The sequence below is a fragment of the Colletotrichum navitas genome (assembly GCF_030913465.1).
Source record: "Colletotrichum navitas strain CBS 125086 chromosome Unknown LY79scaffold_9, whole genome shotgun sequence".
Lineage (NCBI taxonomy): Eukaryota > Fungi > Ascomycota > Sordariomycetes > Glomerellales > Glomerellaceae > Colletotrichum > Colletotrichum navitas.
In genome coordinates, this window is record NW_026850555.1 from 608,559 (window position 1) to 624,136 (window position 15,578).

Below are 15,578 nucleotides of genomic sequence, written 5' to 3' on the forward strand. Positions count from 1 at the left end.
TGCAGTTAGGAGAAACTAGTTGAATCCTTGAGGGCAGCGCCTTGGTTGAACGACCGCGTGGCTGACGTCCCGGCAACAATAGCACCGTGAACCTACCACAACGGTCTTTTCGCTTATGAAGTGGTAAGCCAAAGTGAAAGTTATTGTAAACAGACAAACACAAGAGGAGACCACAGGCCCCCTTTGCTAGGTACCTACCTTGTGTACCTAAATATGAAAGCGAGACTGTTAGGACTAGCATAGAAGTTAGTATTTGAGTAGTATTGCAAGATGGTTTCCAAAGTGTTGGAGAGTCCCAATCCCCCTCGTCACCGTTCTCGGTATAATGACCGGGCACGGGGACCGAGAGAACACCAGAACCACATACCTATATAGGAGAATTAATTTTGTTTACTTCCTAGGCTCTGAACCCGCGCCTTGATCGCATCGGCTTGATTATTCATTCTGGCGCGAAGCTATATTATCCGTCCTAAAGGCACCGTTTCAACCTCGTCTTCTTCTGGCCATCCAGCAAAACAGCTTGGCACCTCTTGCTCCCTGGCCCGGGCCCCCAGCAACGAAAACCGGTCTTACAGGTAGCGAGGGCCAGACAGTTTGAAAATTGCTTTTCTTGAACAGTGACTCACTTGTGACACTGAACCTGTGCGGCCAGGAGCACCTTCCGGGTGTCTTTGAACCACCCTTGCGGGAAGGTGTATTGTAGACAGTGGCGTATCAAGACTTAAGCGGCAGCAGCACCAACCGACATTCCTTCCATAACAAAACCCTACCCCTTCCTAGGTCTGCCAAAGTCCAAAAGGTCTTCTGGTCAAGCTGGTTAGAGTGTCAATTACTCTGTTTTGGTTCGATTCACCCATGGTCCGAAACAATCAATTAAATCTTGCCATTCATAGCCACCACTGCACATCAATCAACTAAAGTGGCCTAGGATTTCGAGACCCAGTCCCACATGTTGATATCAATATTGACCAATTAAAACAAGCCTATAGAAACTTGGAAAAATATAAATTCAAAGAAATTTCTCCCTACAACAACACTCAACAAGAAATCCCCTCAGAGTTACCACAGCATCTAGTATCATTCATCGCGTGGATGTCAACGAGCTATTATCTTCACCGAGGGGGGGCTTTAATGCCTTGACAATTTTGAGAGAAAATGTCACTTAAATAGGGTCATCTCTATAGTCAGGGAGAAGGAATGAAGCAACAGAGGAAGTCATCTGGCTCCTTCTCGACGTTTGAGGGATCGTGGGTGATTCTACCCCTCAGACCGAAGGGGCCAAGGTTAGACCTTCCTCTTGGGAAGCAGTTACCAGCTTTTCCAGAAAACGGTGATGAAAAATGGGTCTTGAGAGCGGCGGCTCTGAAGGGTTGCATTAGACTCTGACCAGAATTCTGAGTTTTCAATGTTTGATTGAACGCGCGTTGTGTTGAACGTCAAAAGAACACCTTTTCATCTGTGCAGCAAACTTAACTACTAATCTAGCCCTTATTAGCTTATCTATAGGAGAGCGGACCGGATCCTGAGTTTTCTAATGGGTATGGTTGTATGTGGAAGTCTGTTGAGGTGAAGTTAACTGTATCGGACTGTTTTGGCGACAACTGCATGTGGATGGGCGGTGGTACTTACCTGCTCTCTTCCAATCTGGAAATGAGATAGCTTTTCAACGGGACAGCTGTAAAATCTTCAATGGAATGGATATAAGGTCTGACAACCTCTCAGCGACAATGGGTATTGAAACGATATGATGCTTTGCTTACCGCTTAGCATACAATATCAGTTCGGAATTCATAACTCAATTGTTGTCGTACACAGAACTCTGATCAAAATTAGATTAATATTAAATCGGTACACCTGATCGTGATAAAAGAACGATTCTTGTGAGAATCAATAGACCCTAACCACCCTTCATGTACTGCCTGACCAGTCATCAATCAACATGACACATATCAGTACTATTAACTAATACCATCATATTATTGCAAAATATTGCGAACCTGTTTGCTTAGTTGCAGCTTAATTACCATAAGCTCAACCGCTAGCAGTACCTTAGGGTGTCCTAGACGGCCATTACCGAAGCCAGGGAGCCACCAGTTATATCGGAATCTCAAAAGGTGGCATCAGGTGTGACTCCAATGGCAAGCACGGAGTCCAGCTTAGATTTCAAGTTGCGGATGCGATCAGCAATGCTATTGACATTGTCGATACTATTGGCCACAGCGTCAATGAGAGTCTTGGCCGTGGCTGCAACGGTGGTGAGGGTAATTTCAAGAGCAAGCTTTGCCTGGGTGAAGGCAAGTGAGTAAGCCGCCTTGCCAGTAACATCGATCACGGCATCTGTCTGGGTCTGAAGCGACTGGAGCTGGGAGGTGGCGGTTCTTGCCAGGGCCTGAGCCTGACGGACGACCTACACGGATTACACGTCAATGATTTGGCCATGTGGAGTTCTAAATGAGTATACACTTACGTCTTGGGCAACTTGCAACACCTCGGCGGTGGGAGTGGCGGGTGAGGCGCCTGTGCCAGTGGGAGCAGGGACACCGGAGGGGACTATACCCTGAAGGTTACCGATGATGTAACCGACTCTAGTGCGGATGCTGTTGGTGTTGCTGGTCACTTGGCGGATGACAGCATTGACCTGATCAGTCCTCTGTCGACTGTTATTTAGTACGCTGTGAACTGAGCGAGGTGTTTCCAGACTGGAAATTGCTGTCTTACATCCTTAACGGTCGTGCCGGGGGTACGAGTAAGGTCGGACACGAGTGTTGTTGTCTTGAGAAGATCGTTACGGAAGATGTTGAGAGCTGTATATTCAGGATCGAACAGGTCAGGGGGGTTGTAGACGACTTCGGGGACAACGATGTTGCCTGGAGAAAGGGTGGCTCTCGGAAGGATCGCAGCATCAACCGAGGTCAGGGAAAGGACGGTGAGGATGGCGGGAAGGATCTTGGCTTGCATTTTGACGGATTGTTCAGCGGAACGTTGATATGTTAAGAAAGAAAATATGACGGCAATATAGGTTTGATGGTAGTATTATATTGCGAGGAGTGAAGGAAATCAAAATAATGATCAGAAGTATCGAAGATCATTATATGCAGCGCAAGGCTGGTTGGATGACGAGCTGGACAGGTGTCTTCCTGTGCCTTCGTGTATAGAAGCCATATCCGGATACAAGACTTGTTTGCCATGCAAAGTCAACTGAAGTTAACTTCAGCTGTTAAGTTAGACTTAAGTTATTAATGTTTTGGTCATGTCTGCATTCATGCAAGCCTCTACTTGATCAAGAACGGAATCGAGATACTCCAAGTGGCCGAGGCGATGTTCGAATATCTTCCACGCGGAGTTAGAGTGGAAAGCAATTAACACTAGGACCATGCTGGTCTCCATACAGGAAAGGAAGCATCAAGCATCACACTATAAACAGTTAGAAATCAACACTGCCAAGGCCCAACACAGTAAGACATTGCTGGAAACATCGACATGCTATTCTTCGGGCAAGATGACTAATGTACAGTTTGGAGGGGATACTTACAGAATAGTTTGCCCAGAAAGTAAAGCTCTTTTTCTTACGGAATCACCATCGAGATGCTTTCAGTTCCACGTGGGTCAAGAATCCGAAATCAATGAGCCTTCGCCGTAACCTGCTACCAGAACTCGTAAGGACATTCACCATGTACAACGTTGTATGTGTTAGCCCATCTGCGCTGTGCGTGCTATACCATACTAGCCAGACTACTGATCGCTACTGTGGGCATAAAATTGGACTAATCTAAAAGAAGTCATGAGAAAATTCTGATGTGTTCGGTAACGACCGGAGGGACACCAAGCGAGATGGCGGACTGCGATGTTGAGACAGTAGGCTTGATCGTTACTCAATGGCTGCCGGCTTTGTAGTAAGACGGCTCTTGTTGGGTCAAGAGAAGCCGTAGCTTGGTTTACTCTTTTTCCTAGTACAAAATTTTAGGTAGTCTTCACCTCGTAGCATACAGGAACTCGGAGAGTCATGTCACACTTTCCCTGGCTTAAGCTTAGGCGTGATTGACTTTTGTCTTCCGCTTCGTGATTGGGGTGATCTAGCGATGATCCCTTCGGTAATTTGTGTCTTCACTGATGAAGTATGTGACATGATGCAATACACAGCTACGAGACCATCACCATGCCCGGACTTTGAGAATGTCTGGTGGTATCACACTGCTATACAGGGGAAGATCGTTGCCATCCAAAAATATGTCTTAGGAGTTAGCATGGACCTTCATTAATACTTAATGCTATCCATATGAAAGCCTTGTCTCACATCCGAATGTGTACGTTTTCGGATTAGCAACCATAGTTATGAAAAGCTTATTGCGGCAAGCCGCCCCCGATTTCCGATCTGTGGCGAACGGCATTCGGCCCGGTCCGGTAGAACTTGAATGTTTAGGGTGGTTGATATGGCCAGTGCAACCATGGATTACTATATTGTTTGCAGCGAAGAGGGAAGCCGTTGTGGTGCGAGTCTCATGCAAATCTTATTGCGGGTGAGCATCCTAGTTCCATGACGTCCGGACCGTATACATCACTGCTCCTGTATGGAATGACATCTTGATGACCTTCGACACGGTTGAGTTGGTATGCAACGGTAAAGCTTCCATCAGGCGCAGCCGTAATGATAAGACTTGAAGTTCAATGCCTTTGCGACTCCATGAGAAAGCCGCACCAAGCCAGTGATTCGCCCACGATGAAGACGTCGATGGCGTTACAGAAAGAAGCGGGCAGATGTTGTAGGAAGATTTGGAAAGCAACTTACTCGTGATGATACCAAAACGCACAACGATAGTATTAATATACTGCAATATTTTTCTTGCACAGCATTACTTGATGATCCAACCTGTGATACTGGCAGGATTGTCATGGCGTCCCCGATGTCTTCTGTAGTATAAAATAAGAGAACCAGACTTCATACCAGACACGCCACTGCTCTTTGCGTTTTGAGAGTATACCAGTCCAATGACCTAGCCAGCCTGGCTTTTTATCTGGGTCACTCGACAATTCATCAGGCCGTATGGTCGATACACCCTTTGCCACCAAGTCCTTCAACAACCATACATTTCGCTGAAGTATGCTCCGTGTTAATTCACCAAGTGGAATCAGAAAATCCGATGTTGGATCTTCAGTTCAATTCCAACATGATTGAAGAGAGCTACCAACCTCAATCTGCCGATAAGATTGCCTGATACGACTCGAAATGCACTTGGGTAGTCCGTACCAATTGGCATTGTCTGTGGGCACATTCGTGACCGGCAGTCAATACGTGGTATCCCTGAGACGAAGACCTAAGCAGGGTGCGGTATTAGTTGCTGCTTTCGAAGTGTCCATCAAATACCGGCCGGCTCCTTGCTGCAGTCAAAATAGACATAAGATAATCGCCTCTAAATATGCCAGAAGTCTGTGGAGAGCCCAAGCCATAAGACGAAACGATATGATTCGATGTATATGCTTCCATGAGATAAATAAATTACTGTCGAGAAATCAGAAGGGCAAGTTCGGGCTGTGGATGGCAATCAGCTCGGTGGGGAGCGCATGGTCTCAACGCACTAGTACTGAGACATCTACCAGCCGTACTGTGGCTGATTTTGAACCGAGTTACTAAACTGATACCTCTGCAAATGACTCAGGTAATACCATGGGAGAGGCAGCCCAAGACCATATCCGCCTCGTGGGTTGTGGATATCCGCATTCAGGCTGTAGTGAGTACAGCGGACGACTCTTGTTTGCCGTTTAATATGCATGTGAAACCATACCTGGTTACCGGCTGTTCAACCTTCTTTGGACAAATGGTGCCTTCCTCGCCAGGTGCGGTGGACTAAGGACGCAAGCGCGGCATGCGGCGATAAGAGCAGTGGTGGACAGGGCAGAAGCATCACGTCGAAGTATGGGTACGGTTTTGCCGAACAATTTGATGGCCCTAAGCAGAGGGGAGAGCTGTGGTCCGGATCAGTGCTCGTATGTCCAATTGCAACACTTGGCGCCCAATAGTGATGCTTGTGAGAAGCTGAATAACGCTGCAAGGAAAAAACGATGTCAAGGAAAGAGGGAGGGGAGGTCAGACCAATCTCCGATCCTTTGCACCTTAGCGAGCTCGCCGCACGTCATTTCCCGTTACCTCAATTCGGCGGATCCTCCCGCAGCCACAGTCGACTGAGGTACGTATCTAAGGCGGTCCCTCTTAAGGTCGCTTAGGTACACAATAATACCTACTCTACTCCGTAATACAGTCGGAGAACATAATATAGTACCTCGTAGGTAAGTAGCGATGATCGAATATCTGAGCCCGAGTGAGACCAAATGTGAATCGGGTCCTTCCACTAACCAACCACCGATGCTCCCTTGCTCACGCGCGGCGCCCTCCATCAATAACTACCAAAAACGACTGCGCCCCAGCCACAACATGCAGACACATCACCCGCTGCTCAGCCACGCCCTACGTCACCTTTCCTCGCAACGAGCTCTTGGCATACAACACCACTGCCATGGAGAGCAAGCGAGAACCTACCAGCCAAGTTTAAGGACCTTGTGCCATTGGATCATAAGAAAGGTTGGGGAAAAGCAAAGCGAAGGGACGTCTGCTGGCTCGTTGTTATTACCTTGTTGAACCAAACCCCCGGTGGTAACCTCTTTCTGTCACCGCTACTGCACCAGCACGTACGGTATATAACACACAACACCCCATCCACCTTAGACTCTGCCCAGTCCTTCCAAGTTGTTATCCAAGTCATCACAAAACAACAAGCTTCGTCACCTAGGTATCAATTGATCATATATCCTAATGTAAGCTCAACACCCACTCCTACTCCACATTCCAGCTTTCGGCGCCTTTGAAACTTTCGCAACATCCGAATCTTGTGCTGACGTTGCCTCTAGCAAACCCCACAAACCATCAAAACGAAACCATGCCCTTCTTCTATTCCAAGCCCATCGGCGGCCGCAACTTCGGCACCAGCGTCCATGCAGACCGTCATGGCGTTCGTCGTGGTCCTTGGCGCTTCCGCATCGGCCGCTTCCAATGCTTCAGATAGGCGAGGCGCTTTTCCTACCAGGGCCGAGCTGGTGGGTGCGACGACGGGGGAATCATCGCTCAGTCGGCGCAGGCGTGAAGGGCGTCCTCCTTGTCTCACCGATCGCTTCCACAAGCCCCAATAACAACATTTCCATTGCGTTTTTGTTAAGCGAGATCACGGGATACCAAGGCGTTTTTATTTGCGATTCGGGGATGGAAAAGCGAGCGTTTCCTATCTGTCCGTGCCTGTCCTTATGGGGGGTTCCCTGCATCGCTACGCACGAGAGAGAGGGTTGAGATGTGGTACGGAGGAAATGAGTGCATGATGAAACAACTCACCTAGATAATACACAATTTTCACGTAAATACCAAGTTGATGGCTACTGTGATAACCAGGAGATCAATGATGTTTCTGCGTCGTCGTTGACTCATTTCTAGCAGAATATAATCTGGCCAAGGTAGAGACGATACCAATATTCATAGCGTTTCTACAGAATTTCTCGCGTTGCGGATGAGTGTCGTAACATGTCTCGATTGGTAGCCAGAACAGTAAAACGTCCGCCCTTAATGTCACATTCACGTTGTAGGTAAGTTGCTCGAATGGCAGGTAACGATGGGGACTCGGTATATGAAGGGACGTGATGCCGTCGTACAGACCAGATGGTATTGACCAAAGTTGACAGGAACCGCAAGGACTAACGCTGGATAGTTCCTTGATGCAGACGTATCATCTCAAGATGCTCTTCTAGCAATGCTGGTCTGAGATCTTATGGGCAAGCGCGTTGTTTAGTACATGGCATTGTCAATGTCTTTCACTTATGCACGGGAGGGTGACGACGAGTAACAGGGCCAAAGGGGTTGGTGATATTCTCGAATTGCCGAGCATATGAAGGATTCTGTTTTTCCCTGCCCCCCATCCAACGCCATTTTTGTGTCTTTGTCAATATCAGACGTAAGTAATGAGAACACGCCCTGAAAAGAACATCAAGTCGTTGAATTTTTGGGTTGTGGCTGCGGTTGTGTTTTGTTTTTTGTATTTCCTAGCACAACGGTACGAGCCATGCCAAGCCGCAGCCCTGAATCATCGCCGCAGCAGAAACCGTATTCCGATGCATTCCCGTTCCCTGTATATGAGAGAGCACAACGCAAGTGACCGGCCAAAACCATTGACCCCCTTCGCCCCGAATAGCTGATTCCACGCCACCATTCCTGGCTTTGTTTGCTTAGACCTCGGTGGTGACCTTGGCCTTGGGGTTCGTGACCTTGACACCAAGCTGCTTCGCGCGGGAGATGATGTCGATACGCTTTCTCGAGGAGACGTTGTGGGCAATCCTACAACGGGTTGTTAGTTATTTGGCCAGGATCATCGACATCCCATGGCTTAATATTGTGAAGCAAGCGCGATATGGAATGGGCAGGGGGTGTACGCACTCGGCAGCGTAGGTGCGGTTGTGCATCAGCAGTAGGTTGACGTCGTTGACGTTGCTGACGAGGAAAGCCTTGTGGCCGGAGGGCATCATGTACTTGGTCTTCTTGTTGGAACCAAAGCCGATCTGTGGTACGTAAACTTGGGTCAGCGGTTGTTCATCCTCGAGAATCCCTCTGTCTATAGTCGTCTGCCACTAACAAATCCCTCCTCTTTATGATAGTCTGGAACCAGCAGGAAGGAGTTCCACGTACCGAGGGCATTTGGGTGTTGCCCCTGAAGCGACGGCGGACACGGTTGTCAATACCCTTGGGTTTGCGCCATGATCGGTCAACGCGCATGAAGCGGTCCGACTGGTGGCGGTTGAAGAGCTTCGTGCCTATACAAAATCACACCCGTCAATCCTCTTGATCATAAAACCCAAGCATCGTTCATCGGTGGTTTTGTATCGTCATTGTGGTTGTCGGGAGCGCGGGGTCGTAGAGGGGTGGTCGAGGTGTGAAGGCTGATTGATGGGAGGGAAAAAAAACATACGCTTCTTCACGATAGGAACGTGCTTCTTTGCGGCGACCATCTTTACAGAAATCTAAGTCAGCAATCAATCCAGAGAACGACAATAAGTCGATCGTGACGGCGGCGGCGGTTGAATCTCACCTTGACGGCTGTTCTGGCTGTCGGTTAGTGGGCGGTTGTTCGTCGTCGGTGTCGAGACAAGATAAAATTTGAAGATTTTCACTGATGAAGTTGTGTGGGAAGGAGCCACAGGGCTTTGGCAGTCACGTGGGGCCAGCCGAAAAGCCAAGGACCCCGCTGTCCATTCAGGGGCGCTAGCGGTCTAGGTGTTAGGTGTGTGCTGCTGGAGCCTTTTGGATTTGGAGCCAATAAGACGGGCCGAGGGATAAAAAAGAGTCGGACCACCGGCCCACTCTGTGCCTCACTGCACAAGGCGCTCCCGGCCCCAGCCCCGGCCCCGACGTTTTCGACGAAGCAAAAGGTCATCTAACCTGTATCGGCGAATAGCAAAAACATGTTTTCCCACACCGAGGTTCGAACTCGGGACTCTCCGGGTCTCAAAGGAGGCATGAAAGCGGAGTATACTAACCACTATACTATATGGGATTGCAGTATGCGATTGTTAATCGTTGAGGTTGCTAGCTTAGGTTCTCAGTCTTGGACGAAACAGCACGGCGTCAAACGATCAAGGTCCCTTCCAACCGCCTCTGTTGAATGAGTCACTATTGTTATTTCCTTGGCGGCACTTGGACTGACAAGTGATAATCCTCGGCCATAACGAACGGTTTCATTCAGGACGACAAACATCCCTTTGCTTGATGCAGTGATATGTCAGGCCTGGCGTCATCTGCTTGCTTGGCACGAGGAGTCAAGTGGGAAGCATTAGAAGCCGTTGATCTTGTTACCGTGCCATGATCGTTTATGTTGGCTGCTCAAGTTCTTGAAAACTGAGAAGCGACGTGGCCTCATTCGTGGGCTGCCTTTCATTTATGAGCGGGATGATGCCCAACCTAACAAACAAAACTCCTCTCTGATCCCTGTCTATGGTCACCCTACACCGTCCCGGTCGTCATGTCTGTCGTAAGGTTCAGGGCGTCAAGCCCAAAGACTCTGTCCTCTAAAATCCTTTATCACCCTAGCGTCTTCTTACTGGGGCTGGCACTGGGGCTGGCCGTCATCCTCTTCCTCGTCCTCCCATTCGCCACCGAACCGCGGGTCGCCAGAGTTGGCTCCCATCTATAGGCAAGTGTTAGTGCCAGCCAAAATTGCGTGTTTTTCAGAGAAAATGTCGGAAACTCACCGAGTCCAGGCTATCCACCTCCTCGTATTCGACCTCGTCAACCTCGTCGGCCTCGATTGCTGGAGGCGGGGGCGGGAGGAGCTTGTTCAGAGCGTCGTACTCCTTGTCGTCCTTCAGCCAGCCATCCTCGGGGAATTCGACATTGACAATTAGGTACAAGTCACCCTTGGTATCTCCGCGCTTGTGAGGCATACCCTCGCCAGGGACCTTGAGAATGTCGCCGGGGCGAAGGATCTTGCCGCGCGGTCTCTCGATGTGAATGCCGCGACCGTCGAGGTGCGTCAAGACAGTCCGGGAGAAGCCACCCAGAGCCTCGGCAAGGGTAACGTTCAGCTCGGCAGACAAGTCATTGCCAATGCGGGTGAATTCGTCGTGGGGCTCCTCGGCCAGATGGAAGACAATGTCTCCAGGTGTCTGGTCAGGGAGCTGGTCTGCCTCACCCTCCAAGACGATCCTCTCGCCGTTCTGAGAGCCTCTGGGGATGTAGATCTCGAGAACCTTGGTCTCCGACGTCGTACGCTTGCCCTTGCACTTCTTGCAGCGGTCCTTCTCTTTGTAAAAGTTGCCGGATCCCTCGCAACGGTCGCAAATGACAGTCTCCTTGCGCACCAGACCTGGACCGACTTGGCGGAAGGCGTCGGTCATACCGGCGCCCCGGCACTTCTCGCACTGTTGGGGCTTGACGTTCGCCTTGGCGCCGGATCCCTTGCAGGTGCCGCAGACGACCTGCTTGTTCGCGGAGAACTTGACGGTCTTGCCCTTGTACAACTCCTCGAGCGTGACCTTGTAGGGCTGGTCCTCATCGGGGCCACGACGGGGTCTTCTGGGGCCGCCGCCAGGACCTCCAGGGCCGCCCATGCCCATGCCAAACATTTGTGACAAGATATCGTTCAGGTCGACTTCGACGCCACCGGGACCGCCGGGGCCGCCCCGCGAGGGGTCGAAGGCAGCCATGCCATGGGTGTCGTAGAGGTGGCGCTTGTCCTCATCCTTGAGGATTTCGTAAGCCTGGCTGACAGCCTTGAACTTGGCTTCCGATTCTTCTCTGCGGTCCTCAGGGACTTTGTCAGGGTGGTGAAGAAGAGCAGCCTGAATGGGGAAGATGACGAGTCAGTACAGGGTGTTGTTGCGTGCGATGCCGTCGACGGTGTTGCCGCAACCGCGGGGGGTATCACGAACCTTGCGGTATGCCTTCTTGATCTGATCCTGCGAAGCATCCTTATCGATCCCAAGGAGCTCTGGAAGAATGCGTCAGATGTGATCCACAGCGAGAAACTCAAGTACCCTCCCTAGGCTCCATCAGCAGAGACTTACCGTAGAGATCAATGTCTTCCTCCCCCGACATGTCGGGACCGGCGCTCGGTCCACCACTGTCCATGCTTGAGGCTTCTCGAAGGGTACTCGGGCTGAAAATTCGCTCGAGATTCGACCTTCAAGGCGTGTTTGGGGGATGTGAAAGTGGTGGGATGTGGAGTAGTCCTGAAAATATTTTGTCTGGAGTACCTGTCGCGGCGGCTCTTTGTTTGGCGGGGTACGTGTACATGCAGTGCCTTACGGGGCGTGAGGTCCCTTACGGCTGTCCTCGGAGTGCGTGGTGGGTATCAGGTAATCAATCTGGGTACCACGTTCTGTGGCCCGCCAAGCTATCCACTCCCCTGCACTTGTTCATCAGCATGGAGTGCCCAGCCACTATTCGACATACCCCATTTGTTGTATACTCATTTATCCTGGCGATTGTAGAAGCCTTGGTTGGGTTTGCAGTAAATTTCCTTGCCAGCGTCAAGGCATGCTACAGCCAACTAGTTGCACGGCCGTTCGGTGCTCTGTTCCAGACACGAGTTTATTTCGTTGTCGCGCCCACTTTCCCAAGCAAAGAAGACGCTCGATGGCCATTGATGACGAGGCTGCTGGGGCACCGAGCTCAAGTTCGAAAAGCATTCTAGATACTGAACCTTCTTCCAATTTAGCTACAATGACCCGAGTCTTCTGACAAGATCTTGGACATGCTGTTCAGATTCCATCGGTGTCATCCGAGCTCGCCTCCAACAGAGCGGTCGGACGACATGGCACTGTTTCCTATATCAACAACTGGACGTACGGTCGAGGCGCCAGTCAGCAGTCTCTTCCGTACAGCCTCTATCTCCTCGTATCTGCGACGCACGGAGCCCGAAAAGTGCTAGAAATGCATCTTGACGGCTATGGGTCGGTCTGCCAGGCCGGCATTGAGCGATGCACTGCCATGCGCTTGTAAGCCAGTACATGTGAAATACCTCGCTTGAGGCATGATGGCTGCGCCACACGTGGCTGAAGCTCATCGACAAATTTCATACCCAAATCAGTCCTTTCATTAACGACAACGGCACTTTGGCGACATTACAGCGTCGTAATAAATGTCTATGAGATGTCGACGATAGCCCTGAGACAGCAGGGTAGGCCCGTTTTCCAGCGCTCGCTTCATGCATGCGGCTGGTGCCGAAGCGCGGGCACCCCAAGATGGCACTCGTCGTCTGTGAAGGGCGGTTTCCAAGCGCTGAGGAAGAAGTTGCCGCCGCTGGCCGACAAGAGGCTTCGCGAACTGCCTGACAAGCCGGCCAGGACGCGCTTCGCCCCTTCGCCTACCGGATACCTCCACCTAGGGTCTTTGAGGACTGCTCTTTTCAACTGGCTCATTGCACGGGCTACTGGCGGGCAGTTCATCATTCGGGTTGAAGACACGGACCGGGTGAGTCGAGACTCGACGCTTCGGGTAGACGCTAAAAACTAACATACCCAAAAGACACGTATCGTCGATGGTGCCGTCGAGCGTCTACTCACAGACCTCAAATGGGCTGAGCTGAACTGGGACGAAGGCCCCGACGTCGGCGGGCCCTACGGACCCTACGAACAAGTAAACCCCCTATTCATCGCCCCTATCGTCGTCAGACCACTTCTCTAAACTCGCCGCAGTCAAAACGCCTGGACTACTACAAGCAGTACACCGCCAAGCTCCTCGACGAGGGCAAGGCCTACCGCTGCTTTTGCACGGCGCACGACCTCGAGCGTCACAAGCAGCAGGTCCTCGACGACGGCGGCGGTTCCGCGCACTACCCAGGGACGTGCCGCGGCATACCGCCGTCCCAGGCCGAACGCCGTGCCGCCAACGGCGAGAAGCACGTCGTACGATTCCGGAGCGAGGGCCGCCCGTCCTTCGTCGACCGGGTCTACGGCAACTACCAGAAGAACGAAGACGAGGACGACTTCATCCTCGTCAAGAGTGACGGGTACCCGACCTACCACTTCGCCAATGTGATCGACGATCACCTCATGGAGATTACTCACGTCATCCGCGGTGCTGTTCGTCACCCTTCATTCTTGCCCCCCTCTCTTCTACGCGTATCCCTGAGCAAAGCTTACACTGACACAGGAATGGCTCATCTCGACGCCCAAGCACATCGCCCTCTACGACGCCTTCAAGTGGGAACCCCCGACTTTCGCCCACGCCGGCCTGCTCTGCGCCCAGAACGGCGAGAAGCTCAGCAAGCGCAACCACGATATCGACATCTCATCTTACCGCGACAAGGGCATCCTCCCCTCCGCGCTCAACAACTGGCTCGCGCTGCTGGGCTGGAGCATGAACGAGAAGGACCTCGCCAAGGGCGGCGAGGTGTTCTACACAACAAACGAGCTCGCTGAAAAAGTATGTGTTAGCGTCTTCCGCGTCTCCGATCAGGCGACGAAGAAACTCTGATCGGCTTTTCACTTACATCATGTTACAGTTCTCCCTCAGGTTCACAAAGGGCAACATCAAGACAAACCCGGACAAACTCGCCGTCTTCCAACGCAAGCACCTCACCCATCGCCTGCGCGAGGAGAACGCCGACGAGGAACTTCTCAAGCAAGCTCTCCTCCCGCCCACTACCAGTCTCCTCTCCCGCATCTCATCTCTCCTCCCCTCATCTGTCACGGAACCTTCCACCTCTCCCGGAGGTGCCTCGCCCACCAAGGACGCATCGACAACCGCTGCGCCCGAGATCCTCACCTCCCCGACCAACTCAAGACACTTCTTCTCAACGGCAGACTTCACCTCACTCACCCCGCTCCTCTCCACTCCAGCCACAGCCCCCGCCCACCTCCTCCAGATCTACCGCACCCTCGCCGCCGACTCCCCTGTCGACCCCCTGGACCTGGTCCACGAGCATCCATCCCTCTTCCTCCGCCCATCGGCGCACGCCTACGCCCGCTCCCTCGAGAACCTCTCCCTCGCGGACACCATGGCCCCGCCCCCGGTCCTCCTCGCGGACCTGCACGCCTCCCTCCGTGACGTCCATGAGCTCGACTGGGCCCCAGATAGGCTGCAGTCTGTCATTAACGACTTCTCCGCGCGCCATGCCGCCTGCGTCGACCCGGAGAGACCCGCCAGGCCGATCAATAAGGCGACGTATGCGCTGCTGCGGCTCGTCCTTACGGGCGACCACAACCGCGGCGCCAAGCCTGCCAAGTTGCAGCTCGCGTTACTGGGGCGCGCGGAGACCTTGACGAGGTTCGAGCTCTGTGCCGAACAGTGAGATGAAGGACGTTTGGTGTCAAGCGGCTGTGAGCGGGGAAAGACGGCTGTGCTCTGTCCTCCTTCCCCCCCAGTGCTCTCCCACTCGTTGGCTCTCGTAACCTCTACGTGGCTTCCCGGCATGCAACAAGCATAGTGCTGGTCTCCCCGTCCTGTCAGAGGCGCCAAAATTGAGCGCGGGGGAAGGGGGAAGCAGCGGCTGTCCGAGGGGTTGTCCGAAGGAACACACGATGTTGCTGTCTGGTTTGACTTGCCGCAGGAGCAAGTCGGCGGCGTATAATATTGTATGAATAAACTCTCTCTTTCTCCCTGTGTGGGTGTGTATTATAGTGCCCGGACAGCGCGTTTCGCCTGGAGTAATACTATGCCATCTGCCCCAGAATTTAAGACTTGGTCATGTCAAGAGAACCTTCCCGTATTGAGACTGTCTGTGTGCCAAGAAACCTGACACAAGTCGACAGATTAGGTCGAAACCGCCATATACTCACCCCATATTTACGCAATCACCAATCGCATTGCCCCGTAATGAACAAAGCGGCAATGCGCCGAAACACAAAAGGCACACAACTCTACGCGGGTAGGATTCCATTTGTCCTGCTGATTCAATCTGCACTAACACAACCCTAAGCATCCCTATGGTGCTTGACCGATCCGTTCTTTGGCTGCCTTCACTTCCTATGGCCTCACAAAAGCCCCATATTCATATACACACATATACACATGAGACGGCAGGGGCAATGCTGTATGGGTCTAGGTGCAT

At 51.8% G+C, this 15,578-nt stretch overlaps 6 protein-coding genes and 1 non-coding gene across 7 annotated transcripts; 3 read left to right on the forward strand and 4 right to left on the reverse strand.

Annotated features, from left to right (window-relative positions):
* Window positions 1-2,107: 2,107 nt before the first annotated feature.
* LY79DRAFT_508395 (uncharacterized protein) lies at window positions 2,108-2,958 on the reverse strand (the record flags this gene model as incomplete). The annotated part of the gene is made up of 3 exons (XM_060553934.1): window positions 2,108-2,389; window positions 2,468-2,650; window positions 2,719-2,958. 3 exons carry the CDS (start codon window positions 2,956-2,958, stop codon window positions 2,108-2,110), a joined length of 705 nt encoding a protein of 234 aa, XP_060418019.1.
* A 2,266-nt stretch (window positions 2,959-5,224) lies between these two features.
* On the forward strand, window positions 5,225-7,055 carry LY79DRAFT_576923 (uncharacterized protein; the record flags this gene model as incomplete). Its single annotated transcript, XM_060559841.1, has 5 exons — window positions 5,225-5,326; window positions 5,655-5,726; window positions 6,421-6,646; window positions 6,719-6,807; window positions 6,843-7,055. The coding sequence occupies 5 exons, from the start codon at window positions 5,225-5,227 to the stop codon at window positions 7,053-7,055; spliced, it is 702 nt and encodes a 233-aa protein (XP_060418020.1).
* A 737-nt stretch (window positions 7,056-7,792) lies between these two features.
* Window positions 7,793-9,139, reverse strand: LY79DRAFT_542487 (ribosomal protein L32). Its single transcript, XM_060557007.1, has 4 exons — window positions 8,997-9,139; window positions 8,717-8,841; window positions 8,468-8,589; window positions 7,793-8,368 (listed from the first exon to the last, which is right to left on the reverse strand). Exons 1-4 carry the CDS (start codon window positions 9,034-9,036, stop codon window positions 8,260-8,262), a joined length of 396 nt encoding a protein of 131 aa, XP_060418021.1. The 5' UTR covers window positions 9,037-9,139; the 3' UTR covers window positions 7,793-8,259.
* Window positions 9,140-9,494: 355 nt separating this feature from the next.
* On the reverse strand, window positions 9,495-9,581 carry LY79DRAFT_t57. Its single transcript has one exon. It is a non-coding gene; the product is annotated as a tRNA-Glu (tRNA).
* A 540-nt stretch (window positions 9,582-10,121) lies between these two features.
* LY79DRAFT_508302 (DnaJ domain-containing protein) lies at window positions 10,122-11,620 on the reverse strand (the record flags this gene model as incomplete). Its single annotated transcript, XM_060553923.1, has 4 exons — window positions 10,122-10,211; window positions 10,276-11,364; window positions 11,455-11,513; window positions 11,590-11,620. 4 exons carry the CDS (start codon window positions 11,618-11,620, stop codon window positions 10,122-10,124), a joined length of 1,269 nt encoding a protein of 422 aa, XP_060418022.1.
* Window positions 11,621-11,826: 206 nt separating this feature from the next.
* On the forward strand, window positions 11,827-12,559 carry LY79DRAFT_542504 (uncharacterized protein). Its single transcript, XM_060557008.1, has one exon. It carries the CDS (start codon window positions 11,949-11,951, stop codon window positions 12,216-12,218), a length of 270 nt encoding a protein of 89 aa, XP_060418023.1. The 5' UTR covers window positions 11,827-11,948; the 3' UTR covers window positions 12,219-12,559.
* Window positions 12,560-12,676: 117 nt separating this feature from the next.
* Window positions 12,677-14,819, forward strand: LY79DRAFT_508106 (tRNA synthetase class I; the record flags this gene model as incomplete). Its single annotated transcript, XM_060553897.1, has 5 exons — window positions 12,677-12,997; window positions 13,052-13,162; window positions 13,222-13,608; window positions 13,679-13,951; window positions 14,031-14,819. The coding sequence occupies 5 exons, from the start codon at window positions 12,677-12,679 to the stop codon at window positions 14,817-14,819; spliced, it is 1,881 nt and encodes a 626-aa protein (XP_060418024.1).
* Between the last annotated feature and the right edge of the window lie 759 nt (window positions 14,820-15,578).

Bases quoted from the DNA above. Each gene is read 5' to 3' on its own strand.
- LY79DRAFT_542487 (XM_060557007.1), bottom strand. From the start codon at position 9,036: ATGGTCGCCGCAAAGAAGCACGTTCCTATCGTGAAGAAGC. The intron at 8,842-8,996 runs GTATGTTTTTTT...GATTTTGTATAG, and splicing joins CGTTCCTATCGTGAAGAAGC to GCACGAAGCTCTTCAACCGC. The intron at 8,369-8,467 runs GTGCGTACACCC...AACCCGTTGTAG, and splicing joins AACCGCACCTACGCTGCCGA to GATTGCCCACAACGTCTCCT.
- LY79DRAFT_542504 (XM_060557008.1), top strand. From the start codon at position 11,949: ATGGAGTGCCCAGCCACTATTCGACATACCCCATTTGTTGTATACTCA.